The sequence below is a fragment of the Myripristis murdjan genome, chromosome 15, assembly GCF_902150065.1.
Source record: "Myripristis murdjan chromosome 15, fMyrMur1.1, whole genome shotgun sequence".
Lineage (NCBI taxonomy): Eukaryota > Metazoa > Chordata > Actinopteri > Holocentriformes > Holocentridae > Myripristis > Myripristis murdjan.
The window spans coordinates 23626671-23636671 of NC_043994.1; the positions used below are offsets into that span (position 1 = coordinate 23626671).

The 10001-nt window shown below is 42.8% G+C and overlaps 1 protein-coding gene across 1 annotated transcript; it reads right to left on the reverse strand.

Annotated features, from left to right (window-relative positions):
• Positions 1-2043: 2043 nt before the first annotated feature.
• Positions 2044-9727, reverse strand: btbd3b (BTB (POZ) domain containing 3b). The gene is made up of 4 exons (XM_030071379.1): positions 8761-9727; positions 7561-7651; positions 5476-5594; positions 2044-4487 (listed from the first exon to the last, which is right to left on the reverse strand). Exons 1-4 carry the CDS (start codon positions 9069-9071, stop codon positions 3455-3457), a joined length of 1554 nt encoding a protein of 517 aa, XP_029927239.1. The 5' UTR covers positions 9072-9727; the 3' UTR covers positions 2044-3454.
• Positions 9728-10001: the final 274 nt, after the last annotated feature.

Here is a 10001-nt window from a genome sequence, read left to right on the forward strand (position 1 = left end):
TTCATCCTTAATTCTTATTGAACAGTAATTAAACCCCCAATAAGACTTTCTTGGGCAACAAATGCCCAGCCTGTGTTAGTATCCACTAACTGTTTCCTTTTCCACTCTTTTATGTACAGTATTTCCAATCACAATTACTCTTAATCATGATATAATGTCTCATCTTCATCATTACTTAAGAGACTTTAGTGCTCTCTGATCAGTAGATGTCAGAAAGCATCAGTGCGAGTTTCCGTGGTAAAACTGAGCAGGATGAAAACACAAGCGAGCGAGCAAAAACCTTAAAAATGCAGGGAATTCCTTCTTTTGCGTTTATTATTTAGAGGAAAATCTTCACCACATTGATTCCCTCATCAAAAATACATAAATTCAATATATGTTTGACTTTGCTGATAAACCAATTCCAGCTGGAACCATTTATTCCAAGCCACCTTTAGGATGTGATTGCACTTCTTTCACAGAAATGAGTAAAACGACTCTATAAAATAATCAGGCCTGCCTGTCAAGAAATTAAAAACTAGATCTTCACCCAGTACAGTCTAATCACAAAATGAGTCTCTGATAGATTTATGTCTTTGAGGTTTTCAGTAGATAGATAGCTGCAGCGGTAATTAATTACAGCTATCCCAACAACTGCTGATTGAAGTCTGGCTATTGATCAAACAGCAGTCCGTAGGATTGCGGTCTCCCAAGAGCGGCTCCATCCCTGCCATGGCTCAGGCGGGGAGGTGGGACACGTTGGCAGCACTCCTCCCCATAGAGCTGACCTTGACCATCACTCCAAAAAAAAAAAAAAAAAAAAAAAAAAAAATGGCAGGTACTGTACTTGCACCTGAGGAGCCATTGATCCGGAACAACCAAATGATCTGAGGAAAAGTGTCTTAAAATGTCTCTCCAGTCCTGTTTCTTTTGTTTCACAGAAACCAGACACTTTCTTACAGGACTTCGATAAAAAAGCTGCCTGTTTGTTTTGTCCCTGGATTATTTTTTTAAAATCCTTCAGCTAGCCAAGTGAACTGTAATTCTTGGTGCTATAGATCAGTCATATTTCTTAAGTCTGTGTGTGTGTGTGTAGGAGGGTGGGGGAGGATGTGGACACTGTGGAAAGCAGGCCTGCTGCTGACTCCTGGCATATTCTAGTCCCCTGCCGCCTTCAGTGCAATTAATGATCTTGCTTACAACATTAGCGCCACCATCATGAAAAATCACACTGAAGCGCCAGGTCCCACAACATATTGAGTTCAATTCATCAAGGGCTTCATGCTCACTGGCTATGTCAAACTTGGTCTCAGCTTTATTGAGTGCCTCGGTAATCAACTACCTGCCACACACTCTCAGGAGTCATTATGCTCTTGAACATACACTTCACTAAGAGATATGATATTTTCTCGAGATTCAGTAAAAGCCTCATCTTGTTTTTTGGGTTGCAAAGCATATCGGGGACTCAAAGAAAGAAAACCGCGGTCTTTGTCGAGCGTCTTTGTCGATCCATTGTTTTGTCAGTTTAGGGGCGGTTGTGTCTGTGATTGGGAGGCTTTGCTTTTGCCTAAAATGCATGTGAACGGCTTAGATGCTAGTTCATAAAAGAGTTTCTGAAGACTCTTGCTCAGACAGAGACGTGAACGTGGTAATCCCCTTTTGGGACCTGCTGTCTATTTCTTCCACAGAAAAACACATCAAGATCAACCATGGGTCAAGCAGGCAGGGTGCTACGCTGGGAATTCAACACTTTAGGGTTTTCAGAGGTTTGAGATTACAACGTCACTCTCGCTCTATCTCTTGTCACTTAAATGGATGTGATGGCCAAGTCCAGGAGCCATTCTTGTTCGGTATGTTGCAGCACAGGTTAGACTAAGAGGAGGCGGTGTGTATGAGTGACATCAAGGCAGGGAGCATCATTAATCAACACGCTGCTCTCTTGAGGATTGTAAATAGCTGCTGAGCCACAGGATTATGTGTCATCATCTCTTCGTTTCCGATATGAAGCATTATCACTCAGCTCTTTGATGACAATGCTTTTAGAGATGAGATGCACAGCCAATATGTACTTATTTGGTTTATTTGTATCATCAACAATCGTACACATTCATAGGTCTCTCAGCACGGTAGCACGGGAAACACAGGACATGAACACCAGTTTGCCCACCCACTGTTGTCAGGAGACTAGCATGTGGACGATTATCCTACACCAGAGAAAATAAAGTTCAGCAGCAACAGCAAATCATAAAGCTGCCTCACTGAAAAATAAACAAAATAACAAATTAGTTTACAAACCAACATCAGTGCAATTCCTCAGCATATACTTTGCGGTGCAGCATATGCTTTTGCAGGTACTGATATGTTCATTTGATCACATTGGGAGGGAGTGCTCAGCAGTTCACCAGAGTGCACAAATCTTCAACAAGGAGGAGTAAAAGTCCACAAGATAAACAGCTTCCAATACTGAATCGTCATTGATCTTGATGCTGTAAACAAAACCAAGGCGCCAAAACAATTAGTAGTACACATTAGATGAAATGGCACACTTCTGCCCATGCTAGAAGTACTGCAATGCAGACAGATCCAGATATAGCAAAAAAGGAGAAAAAGCGGTGAATGGCAATCACTGTAAGTCATCATTATTTTCACTGTAAACATAAGGACACTCATGTATCTGATATCTCAGCGGAGTAACTGAGATGAGTGTGTGGTGTGGCAGAACATGCTACAGAGAGAGAGACGGGGGTTTATGTGTTTCATTATTTCTAGTGCTCCCTAGTCTAAGACCCCTCAAGCCCTCTCTAAGTGCCCCGTTGCTATATGCAAAGTATCACAAAGCTGGAGATTCAGTTGCAACCAACCAAATACAAATGTCTAACGGGTATTAAATACTACAGCTGGACAAACAGTAATCGTGGCTTCAAATTTAATGTTGGCATTGAGTATCACGTAGCCTTTTACGTTTCCATTACAATGCTGATGGTCAGGAGTGAGTCATCGAGGACAAATCTTAGAATAGAATGTGAAGTATTGTATTGCTGCTATATATGTGCATCCTATGCAAGCATAGAAATAATAAACATAGCGTATTCATCATCATATAAGATACCTTCAGCATTTACCACAAATGTGGCAGTATATACATTTGAGAATTTACATATACACATATATACAGTACATTAACATCCAGTGCAAGAGTTTTTTTTTGTTTTTTTTTTAATCTTGTAGGACTTTTTTCCTGCTTTTTTTAAAGCACAATAGCTTGAGACATTTAGCTGGTCCCATTCAAACTGACAATTCACTGAAATGAAAACCACAGAGGACCTTTTCATAGCAGGTCAAAATTCCTTTTCTCAAAAGCTTTTTCTCACAGTAGTGACAGAAATAAATATTAACAGAGATTGACGCTATCTACAAAGTGATAGTTTTCTATTATTTAGTGCACTGAAAATCAGTCAGATGTGCATATGGGTTGTCAAGCGTAGAAGATCAGCTCAGGAATCTGCCCCCCCTGCACCCCCGTGCCATTCGTGCTGTCCGAGGAACACTGGAACTGGAATGTCACTTTCCCACACTGCACCTCTGTCATCCCCTCCTGCCCAAAATAGCTCAGCTCATTCCCATCCAGAACCACACTGGCTGTGTAGAACGTGTCAGGCTCGATCTGGACTGGATACTCAAACCACACTGGGAAGGTGTTGCTCGAACCATCAGAGAAGTATTTGCTGAGGTTTTGTCCCAGCAGCACTCCCTGACGTTTGAGCTCAATCTTGGCACTATACTCTGCTGAGCCACAGCTAGATCCATAAAGGCCAAACCCGGCGATGAACACTCTCTTATCCACGGCAAACTGTATACTGTCACAGCGGCCCCGGTAGCGCCACTGGTTGCTTCGGTAGGCACAGGACTGGAACCTGTGGCAGCGCTGAGGTGTCAGGCCCTTCCTGGGCTGGCTGACAAACTGCAGCTCAGGCTTCTTAGCTGCTGTGTACCACAGGAAGATGTCATTGGTCTCATTAAGCGTCAACACGCCCGACTGGGCCGCTCCGTTCGCAAAGTCATCCAGAGCCATTGTAGGGATACGGATCAGGTACACAGCCTTGCCCAAAACCTTACGCTTGTTGTCAATCGACAAGGTGAGCTCCTGTCTCTGGCACTCAGCCTCAGCCCAGTTTAGTGCCGCCTCAAATACCACTATCTCTTTAGCGTTGAGTGTCTCTCGCTGTAGGATACTCTCCAGGGTCTGGGCGTCAATGTCGCAGAAGCCTTCGGAGCGTAACGCCAGCTCGGCCTGGGCATCAATCACCTCCCAGCAGCGCTGTGTCAGCTCAGGCTCTTCAAACAGGCAACTTTGGGAGAGTAACACGCAGGCGTTCTTGGCACTCAGGCTGGTCTCCAGGAAGTTGACGCAGGCACGTGCCAGGTGAGGGACAATGTACTTCTTGGCAGCATATAGAGTGGCCAACACTGTATCAGCACTCAGGTCAATCTCATCACAGTAAATGTATCTGTTGACATAAACATGTGACTCTAAGATGTATAGACAAAAAAAGCAAACAGCATAGGTATACTAACTAAAGGACATGGTGTGAGCATATTTGTGCATTTCCTGTCTATATATTAAAAATATTGATTGTATTTACAGATGGACATGACTTTCCATGACTGACCATCATTGTCACTGTCTGTATTGATTTTAAATCTTTAGCTGATGATGAAGTTGACTGAAACTGACCAAAGTTATTGCATGTCATGGCTATACTTCGTTAGAAAAACAAAAAACAAAAAAACAATCAAGTTAGAAAACAATGCAATAACCCAAAGCATAATAAATATTGTATAGTGACGTCTTTGTGCAGCCTTATGCACAAAGTAATCAGGATACACAAAATTATTTTCCTCCTACACGCCGGCATGCCACTTAGGATGCATACAAGGACAGGGAAGAGAAAACTCAGAATTGAATGTGATGTAGAAACAGCAGGAAGGAGGAAGAGATTGGGGCAAAAAACAACGAGGGCTGATCCAGCATGGAAGGAGGGAAGGAATGAAACAAAATGGGCTATGATATCTCTGAGATTGGTTTTCTCTGGCATTCTTTGCATCACTGGAGAGGCATCTCCCTGAAAGGTGGGCGTTTGAATTAATATATCACATTAAATTTCAAACCAAAGAGGACATCATGATTAATCAGAAATTTCTAGTTTATGTATTATCACCGTTTAGTCAGTTAAGAAAAAAATGAAAGCACCACCTTAAGCTATTTGACTGGAATAGCTGTGAAAGACTTGCTGTGATAGATCACTCTCCATAACTGACCCAATAAAAGACCAAGCAGTCTCTGTTACTGAATATTTCAAGCAGCCACAACATGTACTATCAGATTTTAAACAGCAGGCTGGTACATAAAGGTGAAAATGATTGTTGTAAAAGGCATTGTGAAAGGAGAAAGATCAAGACAAGCAGGGGGATGGACAGTAAGGAGTTTATTCTTACTTCAGCATGGCGAGGAACGCTGCTGGTTCCACATCTGGGATACGGATTTCGTCCTTGTTCTCGGCCAGTTCACCGTAAAACATGGCATGGAAAACGGAGCTGCCTACAGCCAAAACGTACTGTTTGAAGATGGGAGGGGGGGAATTAAGAGAGGGAAAAGAGAAATTAAAACATGATTTGTGTTTGTGATTATAATGAAATCACCTGACATACATTGTAGTGACATTTGGAGGGAAGAGAAAGTAAGTAAATTTGTTGGTGAATTTACAAAATCCTGTTCATTCACATGACAGTTCTTGTCTTTACACAGAAACCCCCAAACCTGTACAGAGATACTGAACAATGTCTCAATCCTCAGAGTTTGAGGCACAAAGAGCAAAGCGCAGCCTCAGTTACCGTTAGCCCCGAGGACAGAGTGGCAGATTTCTAATGAACGCGACTGTCTTATGAAAAATAGGAAATCCTCATGTCACCAGAGACCAGAGTGCAGAAAAAGTTCAATTTACTGATATTAATGGATGATCTGAACTTATGATGAAATCAGATGCAACACAATTTCACTAATAATTTCAGGAAAAAAAACATGTAAGGCTTCATGATTTATATAATCATACTCAAATACATTCAGGTTTTAAGTACGTGCATGTGTATGTGTGAGTTAGTGCACACACACACATACACACACACACACACACACACACACACACACACACATACATAAGTGTGTGTGGGCAGGTGGGTGGGTGGTTTAAATTTTCTCATAAAATTCATGCAGTCTTCCTGTACTAAATTGCAGGGGAACAATCTAAAATAAAGCTAGTTTTTTGAATAACAATGTAGCTGTTAGCCTTGGATCAACACATTTCTAAACACATTGCAATGACAAGAGGTAGCTATTTGGCTTCAGGTATTTGTTTTTGCATTCAGACTGGCCAGCTGAAATGAATGACAAAACACAATGCATGCCTTTTAGCTGTATCTTTCATCTAGAAGAGATGTAACTTTGTAAATTAAAGCATAATGCATATCTGAAATCCTGCCAAACGGACATCATAAAGATTGCTGGGCAGAATGTCATCATGCCCCATTGGCGTAATGCCTCAGCACAGAGTGCAGTCGAATCATCCACAATGTCCTTCCTTAACTGCTTTCTATAAATGCACAAAGTGCATTGCCGCAGCCAATCATAGACTAATATATTTTGCTCCTTGCACTGAGCAAAAAGATGACCCATGCCTATCTCATCTGACAATGTAGTTTTGGAATGGGCTGCCATCTCATTTTAAAGCTGTACATTCGTAGTTGCTAAATCACTTGCCAAATATTTAATGTGACTCTTATAATCATATTCAGATAGAGTGGTAATGATTATGCGCTTCTGAATGTGGTACATGGTCTATGAAAATATTATAAACTGGGAGCAATAATTGATGTGAACATCTGGAAAACACAAAGGGTTCAGAGGGAAGACTTTAAACAAAGCCCAGATGTTGGAGATGATCTAGAGCAAGGATCTAGGTTACAACTGGCACAAACTACCAGGATGATATGGGCCTGCTTCACCCATAATTATAGCTACTCATAAGGCATTTCATGTAAATTCAAATTCTCAAAAGCCAACCAAGTAATCAAGTAAATTAGGACAAAAGTGTTTGCAGGATGTGAGATACTGTGTTGGGCGTGCTCTATTCTTAGCCGTAGCTTATTATCTAACTTATTTGGTTTTGGACGTGATTGATTAAAAGTTGAATAATTGCTGAAATTTTTCTGAAAAGCTGAGCTGCAGCCGAGACAAAGGCGATCCATTCTGTGTGAGATGACTGCTGAAGAGGATATCCCTTCCTCCTTCACTCACTGTCTCTATCCTTCAGCCTCATTTACATAAATAATTGAGGACCGTCTCGAAAAGACACATGGTGCGGAAGTGAGAGTGGAGCACAAAGGATCTCGGTTCCATTACTGTTGGCAGTGAGTCAGATTATTTTTATGCTGATATGATGATACTGATAACACTGGGCTGGCTGATTGCTCATTTGTTAATTTCCTCCTTGCTGCCATGAATGTGCCGGTTGATGAAATCCTTACTCTGTGTCCAGGCAGCCTCTGGGTCCCTCCTGGCTGACCCACCACAAAGTGAACATCTGCCATCAGCTCATTGTTGAACATTACTGAATTTCTGAAAAGTGAAAGAAGAAAAAAAAAAAAACAGCATATAAAACGGGAGTCGTATATTTTACTCTGTGGAGAGAGAAAACCGTGAAAATCTAAATTACAGTTGTTATGGTGAGATTAAAAGTAGATCAATGCGAATAAACTTTATATGGATTCTAAAACTTAGAAGATACCAGTTGGGGGCTGTATGCATTAGCAAAAGTTCTTCTTTTTCATTTTCAGTAAAAAACACAAAGATTAACTTAAGAACACTGATGGTCTTCCTCCACTTCAAAAACAAAAGAGGTTTCTGATGATGTAGCACACTCACTTCAGGCAACACTTCAGAGCTTGTTGAATTAAAAGTTGAACACGCCGCATTCCTTAGCAGACAAACACAAGAATAACGCCACAGCCTAATCATTAACTGCACCGTCACAAGTTATATCTTAATAGGAAAATGACAGAATGAGCTCAGTGGAAAATCCCCACTGTGAAAGAATGGGAGCAACAATAAAGCAGCGTTCATATATTATTGAGTAGTGGAACATGTCACCAGGGTGGGTAAACAGCCCCATGATGTTCTGGAGAGACAACAAAGCCAGGTCTGAAAGCACACATTTGCTCTGGCCAGCTGGGGTCCTTTACTGATAGGCCAAGGTAAATATTTTGCTTTTAGTGCACAGCAACCTCTGCCTGTTGTGCATATCAAATGCACCCGGTGCTTGTCCAACCTCTGTTATGTCAGAGCGACAAAGTCTGCGGGACTGGAGAGGGTGTAAACAGAGATACCCCCAACAGATATAGGGCAGGGCAGAGAGAGGTCCCACCCTTTCCCCAACAGACACACAAACACAAACACACACACACACACACACACACTCCCTGTACTCTGGAATACTCATTTTATGGTACAACGTTTTACAGTAGAATGTAAATGGCAGTCCTGTTAAAAATAAGTGCTGAGTACAGAAACCTGGTAATAACATAAAAATGCTGCAGAACAGGCAGCTTCTTGCTTCTTAAAGTAAATTTAGCCAAATTTTGTGTCCCTGTTTGACAATAATGAAAACTGTTAACAAGAGCAGTAATGGCTGTCCCTGGATCTGGAGGAGCTCCAGTGTTTTCACTCACCTTTCTCTTATAGTGGAATAGAGTCCCTGCCAGTTACAGTTCTGTATGGTGTTGTTGTTGTTGAGGTTCTGCTGCTGGTACTGCTGGACCGTGGTGGTGGATGCAGGCTTTTTGGTGGGAAAAATATCCGCTGCCATCTTCTTCTTTTTCTTGCTCTTCAGAGTGATGATCTCGTAACAGACTGGGGGCAGCTTGGAGCTGCCGCTGGCGTTCCCTTTCTTTGAGCTTTTACTTGACTTGCTCTTCACTGACTCTGGAAGCATCAAGAAGAACGTCAGACATTTCATGTTCCTTCCCTTGGCATCGACCATGAGGATGTTCAACTGCCGAGCAGTGGGAGTGCATGCAGAGAAGACATTCACCAGGAGCAGCCAGGTGCAGGGGGGGGGCGAGGGAGACTTGTGAACAGGACAGCAGAGACTTAAGCAGTGCCGAGCCGTGCAGCAGTCAGAGAGAGATGTGGTCCGTGGGTTGTCCTTTTGGGAACTAACAGAGTGATCCTGTTCCTCTGCCCCCTTTTCCTGTCATTCACTCCTCTGAAGAAGCCGGCTCAATCTGATGACCCGAAGGCACTTTTCCTCTGTTTGAAGTTTGAGCTGCTGATCGAGAGGCTCTTGGGGCTCCCATCCCTGCTTGCACAGAGTGATGAGATCACCTCTCCAAATCACTTCTTTTTCTCCTCTCCTCCCTTGTCTCTCTTGCTCACTGCTCTGGTAAGGGTTGGCGTGACAGCCCCAGATTTAGTACAGCTGCAGTGGTCTTCAGGCAGGCAGTGGTGTTTACTCAATTCCTTTCACCTTCCCCTCTTACTCTCTCTGTATTTTTCTGTCTCTCTCAGTGTCCCTCTCTCCCTCTCTCTGTGTCTACCTCTTTCTCTCCCACACTTGTTTTTTCCCCCCTCCCTCTCCTCACCGGAGCAGAGTCATCTGCAGGATGCTGTAGGCGCGGATGCTGTGTTGCTCTGCTCAGCCTCTCGTTCTGCTGACTACAGAGGTTGAATGGGAGAGCGCAGAGGAGATGGAGAACCCCACCTCCCCTCCTCGCACAGTACAAGGCTTTCTCCTTAGCTCAGCCAATAGCAGAGCACAGCATTCATGATTGGCTAATGCAGCCGAGTGCAGCACATACTTGAATATGCAATGGTCAACCTCTCAATTAAAGTGACAGCCGTGCCCCCCTAAGAGTGATATAGTCATCTACACTTTTACTTCCTCCATTTTCTTCACCTGCACCCACACAGC